This window comes from Diplotaxodon limnothrissa, linkage group LG5, assembly GCF_057381915.1.
Source record: "Diplotaxodon limnothrissa isolate DT_005_m linkage group LG5, D_limnothrissa_male_GT1.1, whole genome shotgun sequence".
NCBI classification, from domain to species: domain Eukaryota; kingdom Metazoa; phylum Chordata; class Actinopteri; order Cichliformes; family Cichlidae; genus Diplotaxodon; species Diplotaxodon limnothrissa.
Window position 1 is genome coordinate 8,283,279 of NC_140600.1, and position 21,575 is coordinate 8,304,853.

Sequence of the window (21,575 nt, forward strand, 5' to 3'; positions counted from 1 at the left end):
AGGCGTGCATGGATCATTTTTATAATCAGCCTCTTATCTTTTGTCCACCACAGGCTTTGCCATGATAAATTGGTCAGTTGACAACCAGGAGCCGTACACCTTAACCTCAGAGGCCAGGACATCCAAGCGCAGTGCGAACACGAACTTCTTTAAATGGGATGCAAGATGGACTACAGAGGGCCACCCCGTCGCCAGACAACCAAGTGCTGTCCCTGTCCACGGCCAGTGTGAGAAGGACTCTCACTAAAGTCAACCCACACAAAGCTGCTGGACCAGACAATATACCTGGACGCGTGCTCGGAGCCCGTGCTGACCAGCTGACTGATGTCCTAGCGGGCATCTTTAACATCTCCCTGAGTCAAGCTGTTGTGCCACAGTGCTTTAAAACCACCACCATCATCATACCTGTCCCCAGACCTTCCCAAAGCCTAATTCCACAATGATTGCCTGAGCCTATTCTTGTTAAATGATGAAAAACTCAAAGGCACGTTTGGGCAGTGGATCTGTGTGAAATCAGCAGCTTGCAAAACGAAATCAAAATGTGTGCTATTGATTCTAAAAATAGAAATCACAATAAAGTTCAACATTTACTAAAACCGCCATTCAGTCATCTGAGAGTCTTTACTCATGAAATTATAACGGTTAGATGAATGTATATGCAGTGATTTACTGATCAATGATAAAAGGGGAGATTTATGCAGTAACGAAGACTGTCATGAAAAGTATTTGGCATCTGATCTCCTGTAACCTGCGGAGCTAAGCTGTTTTACCAGCTCTGCTCTCTGATTTTTCTTTTATGAAAAAACACAAGTTGTCAAAGTTATTTGTTTGCAAATGTATTTCAGAAATATCGACATACTTTTTTTAATCAGCAGAAACTTTATGTCAGTAGTGCAAAAACCTGCACTGATCTGACCTCATTTCTTCCTCATCCTGATTCCTGACCTGGGAAGGGAGAGAAATATTTGTTTTTGTTTGTCTTCTTGTTTTATTTAATTCCTTGTGGGATTTGGATCCAACACGTAAAGTATGCATATTATGCACACACACAAACACACATGCAGCTATTACCCATTTCTTGTATTCTTGAATAAAGACACTGATTTGACACATTTAATTAGTGACCAATTGTTTTTATTGTTCAATTATTAAGAAAAAAGAGAAGGTGGGGGTGGGTGGGATGTAAAGAAGAGCGTAAACTAAAGGGAGAGAGGAGAGAAAACCCCAACAATCCCCTCTGAGCAAGCACGAGGCGACAGTGGATAGGAAAAACTCCCTTTAAAGGAAGAAACCTATGACAGAACCAGGCTCTAGAGGGGGCAGTCAACTGTCGGGACTGGTTGGGGGGTGACTGTGAAAAGAGGGGAGGGAGATGGGAGAGGTGTTGGGGGGAGGGGGGGGGGAATTAAGCTGGAGCAGAGGTGGGGGAAGAAGAGGTGACATTGGCAGTAGTGAAAGAAGGAGTGTTCTTCCTCCAGAAGAAGCGTTTTTTCTTTTTCTGCTTTTTCTCGAGGATGAGGATCAGCTCCTCGATTTTTTCTGTGTTTTGCTTCTGCAGCTTGTTGCATTTTTTCTGCACTTCTTCTTTTTCGGCTTGTTTTTCTTCCAACCTTTCTTTCAGCACTTTAGATGTTGCCTCCTGTTTTTGCAGCTTTTCATTTTCTCCTTCCAGCTCAGATGCTTTGAACTTCATTTTGTTGTAAAGTTCTTGCAGGTTTTGGTTTTTCTTCTCAAACTCCTGGAGAAGAAGTTTTTCTTCTCTCTGCTTAATGACCAGCTGCTCTCTCTCTTGAAGCAGGTCTTGATATTTGTGCAGTGTCTCTTCGAACTTTACCTGCAGCATCCTGTTGTTTCCCTCCATGAGCTGGAGTTGGCACTCCATGTCTCCCTGCTTTCTGTCCAGCTGCTCTTTCTCTTGAAGGATTTCTTTATTTTGTTGCAGAGCTTCATCAAGCTTTCCTTGCAAGCTTTCATTTTGTTGCTTGATGCTCTGAAGATTGGAATCCATTTCTTTTTGTTTGCTTTCTTGTTCCCTTTTCTCTTGGAGAAGCTTCTCATTTGCTTGCTCTGTGCGATCAAGCCTTTTTTTGTCTACATTGTACATGAGCTCCATGTCTCGGAGATTGGAGTGCAGCCCTCTCTTCTTCGTGCTGTCTTGCATCTTCTCTTGGAGGAGTTTTCTATTTTGCCGCAGAGCTTGATCAAGCTTTCCTTGCAAGCTTTCATTGTGTTGCTTGATGCTCTGAAGCTTGGAATGCATTTCTTTCTCTTTTAACTCCTGTTGCCTTTTCTCTTGGAGGAGCTTTTCATTTTCTTGCAGTGTGAGATCAAGCCTTTTTTTGTCTACACTGTACATTAGCTCCATTTCTTGGAGATTGCTCTGCAGCCCTCTCTTCTTCATGCCATCTTGTTTCTTCTCTTGGGCAAGGTTTTTATTTTGTTGCAGGGCTTCATCAAGTTTTCCTTGGAGCTCCTGGTTCTTTTTGTCCATGTCTTGGAGATCCTGTTGTTTCTCCTCAATAATAGCTTCCTTTTCTTGAAGCTGGTATGATAACTTTTTTAGTTGAGCGCTCTTTCTCTCATTTTCCTCCATCAAGAACTTAATGTTCTCTGTGTTTCTGAGCGCTTCAGCCTCCATTTCTTCCAAACGCTTTTCCTCTAGTTCCACTTGGTCACACCAGGGAAGAGAGGAAAGGGAAGAGTCTAGTGGCTCATCCCAAGGAAGAGTGTAGGCGTCAACTTCTTGTCCCTTTGGATTTGTTTGAGACATGTTGTGTCTGGATACAGTTACAATTGCAAAGGATCCAAATATTTCAAAAGGCTTTTCTGGCGAACGGTTCAATGCTGCACACATCAACGCTGCGAGAAACGGACTAAAAGTCGTTGCTCTTCACCCCTATTTATAGGTTTTTGGATCAAAGGATCAAAGGAAAGAATGGTGGTAAGATTCTACATGTGTGTGACGTCATAATTCTGTAAGGCAATGAGGTTGTCACGTGATATTTTTGGAGGAGGGCATTTTTCAACTTGGACAAATTATCAGTAAAGTTTCAATCTCTGTTATTTTCCCCCAAAAACGTGTTGTCGCAATAATGTTTTCTACTGTAATTGGTGCCAACAGATGGCGCAGTTTAAAGTTGGCTGTTACTCTGCCCAGGCTGCTACCATAGAAGAAGAATGTAGACCGATGTCCGCTGATCGTTTCCGTGTAAATCTTAGCATTGCTTTAGCCGTCAAGCTAAAGGTTTAGCTTCATACTGCCATATTTTCAGAGGAACAAAATATTTAAACGGTCTCAGATCATGGTGAGTATTTGAAAAAATGTTTATTTAATGTGAAGCCTGTGATGTGGAAAGGTTAGCAAGCGTAATTTTGCCTATTGTGTTATACACGGGTGCTTACATCCGAGTAGTGTTGATCTTTTCTAAGATCCATGGGTTTATCCAACGAGCAGCTAAGTCACCGTTATATCTGTAATTTTGTGTGCAACGTCTTAATGCAAAAAAAATCCCGAAGCAAAGCAACGAAGCAAAGACTAAACAAAAAAACCCCACAATGCGTTTTTAAGCTCTCTCTGCGTTCACTGCCTCTGCAAGTGTCAAACTTCCTCGCTTTAGCTGATGCTAACCAACATTAGCGCTTACGGTTCGTATATAAACACAACTGTCAGCCCTTCACTTTTGGTGCCGACAACATTTTGAGCATTTTCTACAGTTTGTGAAATGGTCGCCATTGGCATTACATGCCAGTAGTGTTCGCTAATTGACTTTACCGGGGATTACATTTATTACAACGTTACTGCGTGGAAGTGATCATAGTGTATGCTTATGAACGCAAGTGGTAGGTGTTATTAGTGCGACTTTACCCTTAATTAGTTTTCCCACCGGAAGTAGAGTTGTTTATGCGACGTGATTGCTAGAGCAGTCCCAAACAATCGATCGCGTTTATTAACAGACCAATTCTCTCCAAACTTTTAGGGTAAGCTAGACTCGAGATATGGTTGCAATAATACGAACAAGGGCGCAACAGCATATTGACAATGGCGAGAACTTTAATATTTACATTGTGTTAGTGCACCCATCGCTCCGCATCCTTAACGCTACATTGATGTCGAGAGTCTCTGACACAGCTGTGCTCTGCAGCACAGACACCCTGCTTATCTGTGATTCGGCCAGACTGGTGTTGAACTCCAAAGACATGCGCGGGGTTAGGTTAGTTGGCTGTTGGTGTGAGTGGTTGTCTGAGTCTCTCTAATAACCCTCCAACAGACTGGCGACCTGTCCAGGGTGTACTTTTGCCCTATGACAGCTGGAATACAACCTGAATAAAATAAGTAGGAGAAAATGAATGATGTTTATGAAGTGTAGTTAATGTAGTCAGACAATAAGTTACCGAGCAACAGGCCACAAGTCTTGGTGCAGAATCATACTAAGATTTAAAAAATAAAATGTTGGCACTGGTGTTTGAAACGGTATACTGTCAGTAAGACTGGAGCAACTGCACACATCTGGAAACTAATAACTAGAGTAGTTAAGTAACATTTTGTTACTGCATCCATTTAGCCAGGTATAATTAGCATGTCTACATACATGTCATTTCTAATGTGGTCCTATGTGGTATGTTGTAGGACAGTGAAGTGTCTGACACTGACCATGTAGCAGTGCCTGAGAACACTGGTATGGAGGGGGAGAACGCACCTCTTTACTGTATTTGTCGGAAACCAGACATCAACTGCTCCATGATGTAAGTATATATCAGTTTTCTATTTGCAGTATGCGCAGTAGGGGTGGGCGCTAGCTTCAGCAATGTTATCAGAGATTTTTTTTTTTTAAATGAAGATCTTCTATTTCGAGAAAACTACCAATAAGGATATATGCACAGATATAGAAAACAATACTGTAACATTTTATTGATGCTTGCAGTTTGGAGGAAGCAGTATTTGCAAGTGTAACTAAATTCCAGGCATTTTCCATCCTTCTTTTCCTATCAGCTTTTTTCTAATTGTCAGTGTGAACCAAGGTGTCAGCAGCAGCATTATAGTGCAAAAGTAGTGACCCAGCATAGATCAAATGTAAGCACAAAAGTAGCCAAGGTAGTGTTTTTCCTGGAAATTTTAAGTGAAAGGATAAAGTAACTGCTTACCACTTTAGTTTAACAATGATTAATGAAATGTAACCGTGTAACTCATCAGCAGTCTGCACAGTATGGTCACATATTAAAACTGAAGAATATGTTGTACTTGTTGTAGTGTTTCATCATGGGTCCAGTTTTTACCCAGGTGCTTAAAGCCCTTCTTTACCCTCATGTAACACCAACAGTAATTTCCAACCACTATTTCCTGTTCCTGTCAGTCAAACAAACAGACGACAAACATCTTCTATAAACAGGAATAATGTCATTTTATCGGATTAGAAAACATCTAATCTAGCGTTGATATTACACTGCTGTTTAGTGTCTGGCTGATCTCAGTGTCACCAAAATATCTGCCCTACATGTCAAACAATGAGAGAACTTGAAACAGTACCATCACCTAGCAGCTTATTTTAATTAGCCAGCAAACAAACATTAGCACTAACATTGCTATTATTATAGTCCCAGTTAAATGACTTTGAATAGCTTTATTTCAAAAGTAATTTTACAATTTCACAGCCATTTAGCTGTGTTAACTGTACATGCTGTAGGTCATAAGGCGTGCATGGATCATTTTTATAATCAGCCTCTTATCTTTTGTCCACCACAGGCTTTGCCATGATAAATTGGTCAGTTGACAACCAGGAGCCGTACACCTTAACCTCAGAGGCCAGGACATCCAAGCGCAGTGCGAACACGAACTTCTTTAAATGGGATGCAAGATGGACTACAGAGGGCCACCCCGTCGCCAGACAACCAAGTGCTGTCCCTGTCCACGGCCAGTGTGAGAAGGACTCTCACTAAAGTCAACCCACACAAAGCTGCTGGACCAGACAATATACCTGGACGCGTGCTCGGAGCCCGTGCTGACCAGCTGACTGATGTCCTAGCGGGCATCTTTAACATCTCCCTGAGTCAAGCTGTTGTGCCACAGTGCTTTAAAACCACCACCATCATCATACCTGTCCCCAGACCTTCCCAAAGCCTAATTCCACAATGATTGCCTGAGCCTATTCTTGTTAAATGATGAAAAACTCAAAGGCACGTTTGGGCAGTGGATCTGTGTGAAATCAGCAGCTTGCAAAACGAAATCAAAATGTGTGCTATTGATTCTAAAAATAGAAATCACAATAAAGTTCAACATTTACTAAAACCGCCATTCAGTCATCTGAGAGTCTTTACTCATGAAATTATAACGGTTAGATGAATGTATATGCAGTGATTTACTGATCAATGATAAAAGGGGAGATTTATGCAGTAACGAAGACTGTCATGAAAAGTATTTGGCATCTGATCTCCTGTAACCTGCGGAGCTAAGCTGTTTTACCAGCTCTGCTCTCTGATTTTTCTTTTATGAAAAAACACAAGTTGTCAAAGTTATTTGTTTGCAAATGTATTTCAGAAATATCGACATACTTTTTTTAATCAGCAGAAACTTTATGTCAGTAGTGCAAAAACCTGCACTGATCTGACCTCATTTCTTCCTCATCCTGATTCCTGACCTGGGAAGGGAGAGAAATATTTGTTTTTGTTTGTCTTCTTGTTTTATTTAATTCCTTGTGGGATTTGGATCCAACACGTAAAGTATGCATATTATGCACACACACAAACACACATGCAGCTATTACCCATTTCTTGTATTCTTGAATAAAGACACTGATTTGACACATTTAATTAGTGACCAATTGTTTTTATTGTTCAATTATTAAGAAAAAAGAGAAGGTGGGGGTGGGTGGGATGTAAAGAAGAGCGTAAAGTAAAGGGAGAGAGGAGAGAAAACCCCAACAATCCCCTCTGAGCAAGCACGAGGCGACAGTGGATAGGAAAAACTCCCTTTAAAGGAAGAAACCTATGACAGAACCAGGCTCTAGAGGGGGCAGTCAACTGTCGGGACTGGTTGGGGGGTGACTGTGAAAAGAGGGGAGGGAGATGGGAGAGGTGTTAGTAGTTAAAGGGAGAGGGGGGAGGATTAAGCTGGAACAGAGGTGGGGGAAGAAGAGGTGACATTGGCAGTAGTGAAAGAAGGAGTGTTCTTCCTCCAGAAGAAGCGTTTTTTCTTTTTCTGCTTTTTCTCGAGGATGAGGATCAGCTCCTCGATTTTTTCTGTGTTTTGCTTCTGCAGCTTGTTGCATTTTTTCTGCACTTCTTCTTTTTCGGCTTGTTTTTCTTCCAACCTTTCTTTCAGCACTTTAGATGTTGCCTCCTGTTTTTGCAGCTTTTCATTTTCTCCTTCCAGCTCAGATGCTTTGAACTTCATTTTGTTGTAAAGTTCTTGCAGGTTTTGGTTTTTCTTCTCAAACTCCTGGAGAAGAAGTTTTTCTTCTCTCTGCTTACCGACCAGCTGTTCTCTCTCTTGAAGCAGGTCTTGATATTTGTGCAGTGTCTCATCGAACTTTACCTGCAGCATCCTGTTGTTTCCCTCCATGAGCTGGAGTTGGCACTCCATGTCTCCCTGCTTTCTGTCCAGCTGCTCTTTCTCTTGAAGGATTTCTTTATTTTGTTGCAGAGCTTCATCAAGCTTTCCTTGCAAGCTTTCATTTTGTTGCTTGATGCTCTGAAGATTGGAATCCATTTCTTTTTGTTTGCTTTCTTGTTCCCTTTTCTCTTGGAGAAGCTTCTCATTTGCTTGCTCTGTGCGATCAAGCCTTTTTTTGTCTACATTGTACATGAGCTCCATGTCTCGGAGATTGGAGTGCAGCCCTCTCTTCTTCGTGCTGTCTTGCATCTTCTCTTGGAGGAGTTTTCTATTTTGCCGCAGAGCTTGATCAAGCTTTCCTTGCAAGCTTTCATTGTGTTGCTTGATGCTCTGAAGCTTGGAATGCATTTCTTTCTCTTTTAACTCCTGTTGCCTTTTCTCTTGGAGAAGCTTTTCATTTTCTTGCAGTGTGAGATCAAGCCTTTTTTTGTCTACACTGTACATTAGCTCCATTTCTTGGAGATTGCTCTGCAGCCCTCTCTTCTTCATGCCATCTTGTTTCTTCTCTTGGGCAAGGTTTTTATTTTGTTGCAGGGCTTCATCAAGTTTTCCTTGGAGCTCCTGGTTCTTTTTGTCCATGTCTTGGAGATCCTGTTGTTTCTCCTCAATAATAGCTTCCTTTTCTTGAAGCTGGTATGATAACTTTTTTAGTTGAGCGCTCTTTCGCTCATTTTCCTCCATCAAGAACTTAATGTTCTCTGTGTTTCTGAGCGCTTCAGCCTCCATTTCTTCCAAACGCTTTTCCTCTAGTTCCACTTGGTCACACCAAGGAAGAGAGGAAATGGAAGAGTCTAGTGGCTCATCCCAAGGAAGAGTGTAGGCGTCAACTTCTTGTCCCTTTGGATTTGTTTGAGACATGTTGTGTCTGGATACAGTTACAATTGCAAAGGATCCAAATATTTCAAAAGGCTTTTCTGGCGAACGGTTCAATGCTGCACACATCAACGCTGCGAGAAACGGACTAAAAGTCGTTGCTCTTCACCCCTATTTATAGGTTTTTGGATCAAAGGATCAAAGGAAAGAATGGTGGTAAGATTCTACATGTGTGTGACGTCATAATTCTGTAAGGCAATGAGGTTGTCACGTGATATTTTTGGAGGAGGGCATTTTTCAACTTGGACAAATTATCAGTAAAGTTTCAATCTCTGTTATTTTCCCCCAAAAACGTGTTGTCGCAATAATGTTTTCTACTGTAATTGGTGCCAACAGATGGCGCAGTTTAAAGTTGGCTGTTACTCTGCCCAGGCTGCTACCATAGAAGAAGAATGTAGACCGATGTCCGCTGATCGTTTCCGTGTAAATCTTAGCATTGCTTTAGCCGTCGAGCTAAAGGTTTAGCTTCATACTGCCATATTTTCAGAGGAACAAAATATTTAAACGGTCTCAGATCATGGTGAGTATTTGAAAAAATGTTTATTTAATGTGAAGCCTGTCATGTGGAAAGGTTAGCAAGCGTAATTTTGCCTATTGTGTTATACACGGGTGCTTACATCCGAGTAGTGTTGATCTTTTCTAAGATCCATGGGTTTATCCAACGAGCAGCTAAGTCACCGTTATATCTGTAATTTTGTGTGCAACGTCTTAATGCAAAAAAAATCCCGAAGCAAAGCAACGAAGCAAAGACTAAACAAAAAAACCCCACAATGCGTTTTTAAGCTCTCTCTGCGTTCACTGCCTCTGCAAGTGTCAAACTTCCTCGCTTTAGCTGATGCTAACCAACATTAGCGCTTACGGTTCGTATATAAACACAACTGTCAGCCCTTCACTTTTGGTGCCGACAACATTTTGAGCATTTTCTACAGTTTGTGAAATGGTCGCCATTGGCATTACATGCCAGTAGTGTTCGCTAATTGACTTTACCGGGGATTACATTTATTACAACGTTACTGCGTGGAAGTGATCATAGTGTATGCTTATGAACGCGAGTGGTAGGTGTTATTAGTGCGACTTTACCCTTAATTAGTTTTCCCACCGGAAGTAGAGTTGTTTATGCGACGTGATTGCTAGAGCAGTCCCAAACAATCGATCGCGTTTATTAACAGACCAATTCTCTCCAAACTTTTAGGGTAAGCTAGACTCGAGATATGGTTGCAATAATACGAACAAGGGCGCAACAGCATATTGACAATGGCGAGAACTTTAATATTTACATTGTGTTAGTGCACCCATCGCTCCGCATCCTTAACGCTACATTGATGTCGAGAGTCTCTGACACAGCTGTGCTCTGCAGCACAGACACCCTGCTTATCTGTGATTCGGCCAGACTGGTGTTGAACTCCAAAGACATGCGCGGGGTTAGGTTAGTTGGCTGTTGGTGTGAGTGGTTGTCTGAGTCTCTCTAATAACCCTCCAACAGACTGGCGACATGTCCAGGGTGTACTTTTGCCCTATGACAGCTGGAATACAACCTGAATAAAATAAGTAGGAGAAAATGAATGATGTTTATGAAGTGTAGTTAATGTAGTCAGACAATAAGTTACCGAGCAACAGGCCACAAGTCTTGGTGCAGAATCATACTAAGATTTAAAAAATAAAATGTTGGCACTGGTGTTTGAAACGGTATACTGTCAGTAAGACTGGAGCAACTGCACACATCTGGAAACTAATAACTAGAGTAGTTAAGTAACATTTTGTTACTGCATCCATTTAGCCAGGTATAATTAGCATGTCTACATACATGTCATTTCTAATGTGGTCCTATGTGGTATGTTGTAGGACAGTGAAGTGTCTGACACTGACCATGTAGCAGTGCCTGAGAACACTGGTATGGAGGGGGAGAACGCACCTCTTTACTGTATTTGTCGGAAACCAGACATCAACTGCTCCATGATGTAAGTATATATCAGTTTTCTATTTGCAGTATGCGCAGTAGGGGTGGGCGCTAGCTTCAGCAATGTTATCAGAGATTTTTTTTTTAAAATGAAGATCTTCTATTTCGAGAAAACTACCAATAAGGATATATGCACAGATATAGAAAACAATACTGTAACATTTTATTGATGCTTGCAGTTTGGAGGAAGCAGTATTTGCAAGTGTAACTAAATTCCAGGCATTTTCCATCCTTCTTTTCCTATCAGCTTTTTTCTAATTGTCAGTGTGAACCAAGGTGTCAGCAGCAGCATTATAGTGCAAAAGTAGTGACCCAGCATAGATCAAATGTAAGCACAAAAGTAGCCAAGGTAGTGTTTTTCCTGGAAATTTTAAGTGAAAGGATAAAGTAACTGCTTACCACTTTAGTTTAACAATGATTAATGAAATGTAACCGTGTAACTCATCAGCAGTCTGCACAGTATGGTCACATATTAAAACTGAAGAATATGTTGTACTTGTTGTAGTGTTTCATCATGGGTCCAGTTTTTACCCAGGTGCTTAAAGCCCTTCTTTACCCTCATGTAACACCAACAGTAATTTCCAACCACTATTTCCTGTTCCTGTCAGTCAAACAAACAGACGACAAACATCTTCTATAAACAGGAATAATGTCATTTTATCGGATTAGAAAACATCTAATCTAGCGTTGATATTACACTGCTGTTTAGTGTCTGGCTGATCTCAGTGTCACCAAAATATCTGCCCTACATGTCAAACAATGAGAGAACTTGAAACAGTACCATCACCTAGCAGCTTATTTTAATTAGCCAGCAAACAAACATTAGCACTAACATTGCTATTATTATAGTCCCAGTTAAATGACTTTGAATAGCTTTATTTCAAAAGTAATTTTACAATTTCACAGCCATTTAGCTGTGTTAACTGTACATGCTGTAGGTCATAAGGCGTGCATGGATCATTTTTATAATCAGCCTCTTATCTTTTGTCCACCACAGGCTTTGCCATGATAAATTGGTCAGTTGACAACCAGGAGCCGTACACCTTAACCTCAGAGGCCAGGACATCCAAGCGCAGTGCGAACACGAACTTCTTTAAATGGGATGCAAGATGGACTACAGAGGGCCACCCCGTCGCCAGACAACCAAGTGCTGTCCCTGTCCACGGCCAGTGTGAGAAGGACTCTCACTAAAGTCAACCCACACAAAGCTGCTGGACCAGACAATATACCTGGACGCGTGCTCTGAGCCCGTGCTGACCAGCTGACTGATGTCCTAGCGGGCATCTTTAACATCTCCCTGAGTCAAGCTGTTGTGCCACAGTGCTTTAAAACCACCACCATCATCATACCTGTCCCCAGACCTTCCCAAAGCCTAATTCCACAATGATTGCCTGAGCCTATTCTTGTTAAATGATGAAAAACTCAAAGGCACGTTTGGGCAGTGGATCTGTGTGAAATCAGCAGCTTGCAAAACGAAATCAAAATGTGTGCTATTGATTCTAAAAATAGAAATCACAATAAAGTTCAACATTTACTAAAACCGCCATTCAGTCATCTGAGAGTCTTTACTCATGAAATTATAACGGTTAGATGAATGTATATGCAGTGATTTACTGATCAATGATAAAAGGGGAGATTTATGCAGTAACGAAGACTGTCATGAAAAGTATTTGGCATCTGATCTCCTGTAACCTGCGGAGCTAAGCTGTTTTACCAGCTCTGCTCTCTGATTTTTCTTTTATGAAAAAACACAAGTTGTCAAAGTTATTTGTTTGCAAATGTATTTCAGAAATATCGACATACTTTTTTTAATCAGCAGAAACTTTATGTCAGTAGTGCAAAAACCTGCACTGATCTGACCTCATTTCTTCCTCATCCTGATTCCTGACCTGGGAAGGGAGAGAAATATTTGTTTTTGTTTGTCTTCTTGTTTTATTTAATTCCTTGTGGGATTTGGATCCAACACGTAAAGTATGCATATTATGCACACACACAAACACACATGCAGCTATTACCCATTTCTTGTATTCTTGAATAAAGACACTGATTTGACACATTTAATTAGTGACCAATTGTTTTTATTGTTCAATTATTAAGAAAAAAGAGAAGGTGGGGGTGGGTGGGATGTAAAGAAGAGCGTAAACTAAAGGGAGAGAGGAGAGAAAACCCCAACAATCCCCTCTGAGCAAGCACGAGGCGACAGTGGATAGGAAAAACTCCCTTTAAAGGAAGAAACCTATGACAGAACCAGGCTCTAGAGGGGGCAGTCAACTGTCGGGACTGGTTGGGGGGTGACTGTGAAAAGAGGGGAGGGAGATGGGAGAGGTGTTGGGGGGAGGGGGGGGGGAATTAAGCTGGAGCAGAGGTGGGGGAAGAAGAGGTGACATTGGCAGTAGTGAAAGAAGGAGTGTTCTTCCTCCAGAAGAAGCGTTTTTTCTTTTTCTGCTTTTTCTCGAGGATGAGGATCAGCTCCTCGATTTTTTCTGTGTTTTGCTTCTGCAGCTTGTTGCATTTTTTCTGCACTTCTTCTTTTTCGGCTTGTTTTTCTTCCAACCTTTCTTTCAGCACTTTAGATGTTGCCTCCTGTTTTTGCAGCTTTTCATTTTCTCCTTCCAGCTCAGATGCTTTGAACTTCATTTTGTTGTAAAGTTCTTGCAGGTTTTGGTTTTTCTTCTCAAACTCCTGGAGAAGAAGTTTTTCTTCTCTCTGCTTAATGACCAGCTGCTCTCTCTCTTGAAGCAGGTCTTGATATTTGTGCAGTGTCTCTTCGAACTTTACCTGCAGCATCCTGTTGTTTCCCTCCATGAGCTGGAGTTGGCACTCCATGTCTCCCTGCTTTCTGTCCAGCTGCTCTTTCTCTTGAAGGATTTCTTTATTTTGTTGCAGAGCTTCATCAAGCTTTCCTTGCAAGCTTTCATTTTGTTGCTTGATGCTCTGAAGATTGGAATCCATTTCTTTTTGTTTGCTTTCTTGTTCCCTTTTCTCTTGGAGAAGCTTCTCATTTGCTTGCTCTGTGCGATCAAGCCTTTTTTTGTCTACATTGTACATGAGCTCCATGTCTCGGAGATTGGAGTGCAGCCCTCTCTTCTTCGTGCTGTCTTGCATCTTCTCTTGGAGGAGTTTTCTATTTTGCCGCAGAGCTTGATCAAGCTTTCCTTGCAAGCTTTCATTGTGTTGCTTGATGCTCTGAAGCTTGGAATGCATTTCTTTCTCTTTTAACTCCTGTTGCCTTTTCTCTTGGAGGAGCTTTTCATTTTCTTGCAGTGTGAGATCAAGCCTTTTTTTGTCTACACTGTACATTAGCTCCATTTCTTGGAGATTGCTCTGCAGCCCTCTCTTCTTCATGCCATCTTGTTTCTTCTCTTGGGCAAGGTTTTTATTTTGTTGCAGGGCTTCATCAAGTTTTCCTTGGAGCTCCTGGTTCTTTTTGTCCATGTCTTGGAGATCCTGTTGTTTCTCCTCAATAATAGCTTCCTTTTCTTGAAGCTGGTATGATAACTTTTTTAGTTGAGCGCTCTTTCTCTCATTTTCCTCCATCAAGAACTTAATGTTCTCTGTGTTTCTGAGCGCTTCAGCCTCCATTTCTTCCAAACGCTTTTCCTCTAGTTCCACTTGGTCACACCAGGGAAGAGAGGAAAGGGAAGAGTCTAGTGGCTCATCCCAAGGAAGAGTGTAGGCGTCAACTTCTTGTCCCTTTGGATTTGTTTGAGACATGTTGTGTCTGGATACAGTTACAATTGCAAAGGATCCAAATATTTCAAAAGGCTTTTCTGGCGAACGGTTCAATGCTGCACACATCAACGCTGCGAGAAACGGACTAAAAGTCGTTGCTCTTCACCCCTATTTATAGGTTTTTGGATCAAAGGATCAAAGGAAAGAATGGTGGTAAGATTCTACATGTGTGTGACGTCATAATTCTGTAAGGCAATGAGGTTGTCACGTGATATTTTTGGAGGAGGGCATTTTTCAACTTGGACAAATTATCAGTAAAGTTTCAATCTCTGTTATTTTCCCCCAAAAACGTGTTGTCGCAATAATGTTTTCTACTGTAATTGGTGCCAACAGATGGCGCAGTTTAAAGTTGGCTGTTACTCTGCCCAGGCTGCTACCATAGAAGAAGAATGTAGACCGATGTCCGCTGATCGTTTCCGTGTAAATCTTAGCATTGCTTTAGCCGTCAAGCTAAAGGTTTAGCTTCATACTGCCATATTTTCAGAGGAACAAAATATTTAAACGGTCTCAGATCATGGTGAGTATTTGAAAAAATGTTTATTTAATGTGAAGCCTGTGATGTGGAAAGGTTAGCAAGCGTAATTTTGCCTATTGTGTTATACACGGGTGCTTACATCCGAGTAGTGTTGATCTTTTCTAAGATCCATGGGTTTATCCAACGAGCAGCTAAGTCACCGTTATATCTGTAATTTTGTGTGCAACGTCTTAATGCAAAAAAAATCCCGAAGCAAAGCAACGAAGCAAAGACTAAACAAAAAAACCCCACAATGCGTTTTTAAGCTCTCTCTGCGTTCACTGCCTCTGCAAGTGTCAAACTTCCTCGCTTTAGCTGATGCTAACCAACATTAGCGCTTACGGTTCGTATATAAACACAACTGTCAGCCCTTCACTTTTGGTGCCGACAACATTTTGAGCATTTTCTACAGTTTGTGAAATGGTCGCCATTGGCATTACATGCCAGTAGTGTTCGCTAATTGACTTTACCGGGGATTACATTTATTACAACGTTACTGCGTGGAAGTGATCATAGTGTATGCTTATGAACGCGAGTGGTAGGTGTTATTAGTGCGACTTTACCCTTAATTAGTTTTCCCACCGGAAGTAGAGTTGTTTATGCGACGTGATTGCTAGAGCAGTCCCAAACAATCGATCGCGTTTATTAACAGACCAATTCTCTCCAAACTTTTAGGGTAAGCTAGACTCGAGATATGGTTGCAATAATACGAACAAGAGCGCAACAGCATATTGACAATGGCGAGAACTTTAATATTTACATTGTGTTAGTGCACCCATCGCTCCGCATCCTTAACGCTACATTGATGTCGAGAGTCTCTGACACAGCTGTGCTCTGCAGCACAGACACCCTGCTTATCTGTGATTCGGCCAGACTGGTGTTGAACTCCAAAGACATGCGCGGGGTTAGGTTAGTTGGCTGTTGGTGTGAGTGGTTGTCTGAGTCTCTCTAATAACCCTCCAACAGACTGGCGACCTGTCCAGGGTGTACTTTTGCCCTATGACAGCTGGAATACAACCTGAATAAAATAAGTAGGAGAAAATGAATGATGTTTATGAACTGTAGTTAATGTAGTCAGACAATAAGTTACCGAGCAACAGGCCACAAGTCTTGGTGCAGAATCATACTAAGATTTAAAAAATAAAATGTTGGCACTGGTGTTTGAAGCAGTATACTGTCAGTAAGACTGGAGCAACTGCACACATCTGGAAACTAATAACTAGAGTAGTTAAGTAACATTTTGTTACTGCATCCATTTAGCCAGGTATAATTAGCATGTCTACATACATGTCATTTCTAATGTGGTCCTATGTGGTATGTTGTAGGACAGTGAAGTGTCTGACACTGACCATGTAGCAGTGCCTGAGAACACTGGTATGGAGGGGGAGAACGCACCTCTTTACTGTATTTGTCGGAAACCAGACATCAACTGCTCCATGATGTAAGTATATATCAGTTTTCTATTTGCAGTATGCGCAGTAGGGGTGGGCGCTAGCTTCAGCAATGTTATCAGAGATTTTTTTTTTTAAATGAAGATCTTCTATTTCGAGAAAACTACCAATAAGGATATATGCACAGATATAGAAAACAATACTGTAACATTTTATTGATGCTTGCAGTTTGGAGGAAGCAGTATTTGCAAGTGTAACTAAATTCCAGGCATTTTCCATCCTTCTTTTCCTATCAGCTTTTTTCTAATTGTCAGTGTGAACCAAGGTGTCAGCAGCAGCATTATAGTGCAAAAGTAGTGACCCAGCATAGATCAAATGTAAGCACAAAAGTAGCCAAGGTAGTGTTTTTCCTGGAAATTTTAAGTGAAAGGATAAAGTAACTGCTTACCACTTTAGTTTAACAATGATTAATGAAATGTAACCGTGTAACTCATCAGCAGTCTGCACAGTATGGTCACATATTAAAACTGAAGAATATGTTGTACTTGTTGTAGTGTTTCATCATGGGTCCAGTTTTTACCCAGGTGCTTAAAGCCCTTCTTTACCCTCATGTAACACCAACAGTAATTTCCAACCACTATTTCCTGTTCCTGTCAGTCAAACAAACAGACGACAAACATCTTCTATAAACAGGAATAATGTCATTTTATCGGATTAGAAAACATCTAATCTAGCGTTGATATTACACTGCTGTTTAGTGTCTGGCTGATCTCAGTGTCACCAAAATATCTGCCCTACATGTCAAACAATGAGAGAACTTGAAACAGTACCATCACCTAGCAGCTTATTTTAATTAGCCAGCAAACAAACATTAGCACTAACATTGCTATTATTATAGTCCCAGTTAAATGACTTTGAATAGCTTTATTTCAAAAGTAATTTTACAATTTCACAGCCATTTAGCTGTGTTAACTGTACATGCTGTAGGTCATAAGGCGTGCATGGATCATTTTTATAATCAGCCTCTTATCTTTTGTCCACCACAGGCTTTGCCATGATAAATTGGTCAGTTGACAACCAGGAGCCGTACACCTTAACCTCAGAGGCCAGGACATCCAAGCGCAGTGCGAACACGAACTTCTTTAAATGGGATGCAAGATGGACTACAGAGGGCCACCCCGTCGCCAGACAACCAAGTGCTGTCCCTGTCCACGGCCAGTGTGAGAAGGACTCTCACTAAAGTCAACCCACACAAAGCTGCTGGACCAGACAATATACCTGGACGCGTGCTCTGAGCCCGTGCTGACCAGCTGACTGATGTCCTAGCGGGCATCTTTAACATCTCCCTGAGTCAAGCTGTTGTGCCACAGTGCTTTAAAACCACCACCATCATCATACCTGTCCCCAGACCTTCCCAAAGCCTAATTCCACAATGATTGCCTGAGCCTATTCTTGTTAAATGATGAAAAACTCAAAGGCACGTTTGGGCAGTGGATCTGTGTGAAATCAGCAGCTTGCAAAACGAAATCAAAATGTGTGCTATTGATTCTAAAAATAGAAATCACAATAAAGTTCAACATTTACTAAAACCGCCATTCAGTCATCTGAGAGTCTTTACTCATGAAATTATAACGGTTAGATGAATGTATATGCAGTGATTTACTGATCAATGATAAAAGGGGAGATTTATGCAGTAACGAAGACTGTCATGAAAAGTATTTGGCATCTGATCTCCTGTAACCTGCGGAGCTAAGCTGTTTTACCAGCTCTGCTCTCTGATTTTTCTTTTATGAAAAAACACAAGTTGTCAAAGTTATTTGTTTGCAAATGTATTTCAGAAATATCGACATACTTTTTTTAATCAGCAGAAACTTTATGTCAGTAGTGCAAAAACCTGCACTGATCTGACCTCATTTCTTCCTCATCCTGATTCCTGACCTGGGAAGGGAGAGAAATATTTGTTTTTGTTTGTCTTCTTGTTTTATTTAATTCCTTGTGGGATTTGGATCCAACACGTAAAGTATGCATATTATGCACACACACAAACACACATGCAGCTATTACCCATTTCTTGTATTCTTGAATAAAGACACTGATTTGACACATTTAATTAGTGACCAATTGTTTTTATTGTTCAATTATTAAGAAAAAAGAGAAGGTGGGGGTGGGTGGGATGTAAAGAAGAGCGTAAACTAAAGGGAGAGAGGAGAGAAAACCCCAACAATCCCCTCTGAGCAAGCACGAGGCGACAGTGGATAGGAAAAACTCCCTTTAAAGGAAGAAACCTATGACAGAACCAGGCTCTAGAGGGGGCAGTCAACTGTCGGGACTGGTTGGGGGGTGACTGTGAAAAGAGGGGAGGGAGATGGGAGAGGTGTTGGGGGGAGGGGGGGGGGAATTAAGCTGGAGCAGAGGTGGGGGAAGAAGAGGTGACATTGGCAGTAGTGAAAGAAGGAGTGTTCTTCCTCCAGAAGAAGCGTTTTTTCTTTTTCTGCTTTTTCTCGAGGATGAGGATCAGCTCCTCGATTTTTTCTGTGTTTTGCTTCTGCAGCTTGTTGCATTTTTTCTGCACTTCTTCTTTTTCGGCTTGTTTTTCTTCCAACCTTTCTTTCAGCACTTTAGATGTTGCCTCCTGTTTTTGCAGCTTTTCATTTTCTCCTTCCAGCTCAGATGCTTTGAACTTCATTTTGTTGTAAAGTTCTTGCAGGTTTTGGTTTTTCTTCTCAAACTCCTGGAGAAGAAGTTTTTCTTCTCTCTGCTTAATGACCAGCTGCTCTCTCTCTTGAAGCAGGTCTTGATATTTGTGCAGTGTCTCTTCGAACTTTACCTGCAGCATCCTGTTGTTTCCCTCCATGAGCTGGAGTTGGCACTCCATGTCTCCCTGCTTTCTGTCCAGCTGCTCTTTCTCTTGAAGGATTTCTTTATTTTGTTGCAGAGCTTCATCAAGCTTTCCTTGCAAGCTTTCATTTTGTTGCTTGATGCTCTGAAGATTGGAATCCATTTCTTTTTGTTTGCTTTCTTGTTCCCTTTTCTCTTGGAGAAGCTTCTCATTTGCTTGCTCTGTGCGATCAAGCCTTTTTTTGTCTACATTGTACATTAGCTCCATGTCTCGGAGATTGGAGTGCAGCCCTCTCTTCTTCGTGCTGTCTTGCATCTTCTCTTGGAGGAGTTTTCTATTTTGCCGCAGAGCTTGATCAAGCTTTCCTTGCAAGCTTTCATTGTGTTGCTTGATGCTCTGAAGCTTGGAATGCATTTCTTTCTCTTTTAACTCCTGTTGCCTTTTCTCTTGGAGGAGCTTTTCATTTTCTTGCAGTGTGAGATCAAGCCTTTTTTTGTCTACACTGTACATTAGCTCCATTTCTTGGAGATTGCTCTGCAGCCCTCTCTTCTTCATGCCATCTTGTTTCTTCTCTTGGGCAAGGTTTTTATTTTGTTGCAGGGCTTCATCAAGTTTTCCTTGGAGCTCCTGGTTCTTTTTGTCCATGTCTTGGAGATCCTGTTGTTTCTCCTCAATAATAGCTTCCTTTTCTTGAAGCTGGTATGATAACTTTTTTAGTTGAGCGCTCTTTCGCTCATTTTCCTCCATCAAGAACTTAATGTTCTCTGTGTTTCTGAGCGCTTCAGCCTCCATTTCTTCCAAACGCTTTTCCTCTAGTTCCACTTGGTCACACCAAGGAAGAGAGGAAATGGAAGAGTCTAGTGGCTCATCCCAAGGAAGAGTGTAGGCGTCAACTTCTTGTCCCTTTGGATTTGTTTGAGACATGTTGTGTCTGGATACAGTTACAATTGCAAAGGATCCAAATATTTCAAAAGGCTTTTCTGGCGAACGGTTCAATGCTGCACACATCAACGCTGCGAGAAACGGACTAAAAGTCGTTGCTCTTCACCCCTATTTATAGGTTTTTGGATCAAAGGATCAAAGGAAAGAATGGTGGTAAGATTCTACATGTGTGTGACGTCATAATTCTGTAAGGCAATGAGGTTGTCACGTGATATTTTTGGAGGAGGGCATTTTTCAACTTGGACAAATTATCAGTAAAGTTTCAATCTCTGTTATTTTCCCCCAAAAACGTGTTGTCGCAATAATGTTTTCTACTGTAATTGGTGCCAACAGATGGCGCAGTTTAAAGTTGGCTGTTACTCTGCCCAGGCTGCTACCATAGAAGAAGAATGTAGACCGATGTCCGCTGATCGTTTCCGTGTAAATCTTAGCATTGCTTTAGCCGTCAAGCTAAAGGTTTAGCTTCATACTGCCATATTTTCAGAGGAACAAAATATTTAAACGGTCTCAGATCATGGTGAGTATTTGAAAAAAATGTTTATTTAATGTGAAGCCTGTGATGTGGAAAGGTTAGCAAGCGTAATTTTGCCTATTGTGTTATACACGGGTGCTTACATCCGAGTAGTGTTGATCTTTTCTAAGATCCATGGGTTTATCCAACGAGCAGCTAAGTCACCGTTATATCTGTAATTTTGTGTGCAACGTCTTAATGCAAAAAAAATCCCGAAGCAAAGCAACGAAGCAAAGACTAAACAAAAAAACCCCACAATGCGTTTTTAAGCTCTCTCTGCGTTCACTGCCTCTGCAAGTGTCAAACTTCCTCGCTTTAGCTGATGCTAACCAACATTAGCGCTTACGGTTCGTATATAAACACAACTGTCAGCCCTTCACTTTTGGTCCCGACAACATTTTGAGCATTTTCTACAGTTTGTGAAATGGTCGCCATTGGCATTACATGCCAGTAGTGTTCGCTAATTGACTTTACCGGGGATTACATTTATTACAACGTTACTGCGTGGAAGTGATCATAGTGTATGCTTATGAACGCGAGTGGTAGGTGTTATTAGTGCGACTTTACCCTTAATTAGTTTTCCCACCGGAAGTAGAGTTGTTTATGCGACGTGATTGCTAGAGCAGTCCCAAACAATCGATCGCGTTTATTAACAGACCAATTCTCTCCAAACTTTTAGGGTAAGCTAGACTCGAGATATGGTTGCAATAATACGAACAAGGGCGCAACAGCATATTGACAATGGCGAGAACTTTAATATTTACATTGTGTTAGTGCACCCATCGCTCCGCATCCTTAACGCTACATTGATGTCGAGAGTCTCTGACACAGCTGTGCTCTGCAGCACAGACACCCTGCTTATCTGTGATTCGGCCAGACTGGTGTTGAACTCCAAAGACATGCGCGGGGTTAGGTTAGTTGGCTGTTGGTGTGAGTGGTTGTCTGAGTCTCTCTAATAACCCTCCAACAGACTGGCGACCTGTCCAGGGTGTACTTTTGCCCTATGACAGCTGGAATACAACCTGAATAAAATAAGTAGGAGAAAATGAATGATGTTTATGAAGTGTAGTTAATGTAGTCAGACAATAAGTTACCGAGCAACAGGCCACAAGTCTTGGTGCAGAATCATACTAAGATTTAAAAAATAAAATGTTGGCACTGGTGTTTGAAACGGTATACTGTCAGTAAGACTGGAGCAACTGCACACATC

The 21,575-nt window shown here is 41.4% G+C and overlaps 1 protein-coding gene across 1 annotated transcript; it reads right to left on the bottom strand.

Moving 5' to 3' along the window:
• Positions 1 to 1,405: 1,405 nt before the first annotated feature.
• On the bottom strand, positions 1,406 to 2,854 carry LOC146631552 (uncharacterized). Its single transcript, XM_085353759.1, has 2 exons — positions 1,732 to 2,854; positions 1,406 to 1,647 (listed from the first exon to the last, which is right to left on the bottom strand). The coding sequence occupies exons 1-2, from the start codon at positions 2,852 to 2,854 to the stop codon at positions 1,406 to 1,408; spliced, it is 1,365 nt and encodes a 454-aa protein (XP_085209885.1).
• Between the last annotated feature and the right edge of the window lie 18,721 nt (positions 2,855 to 21,575).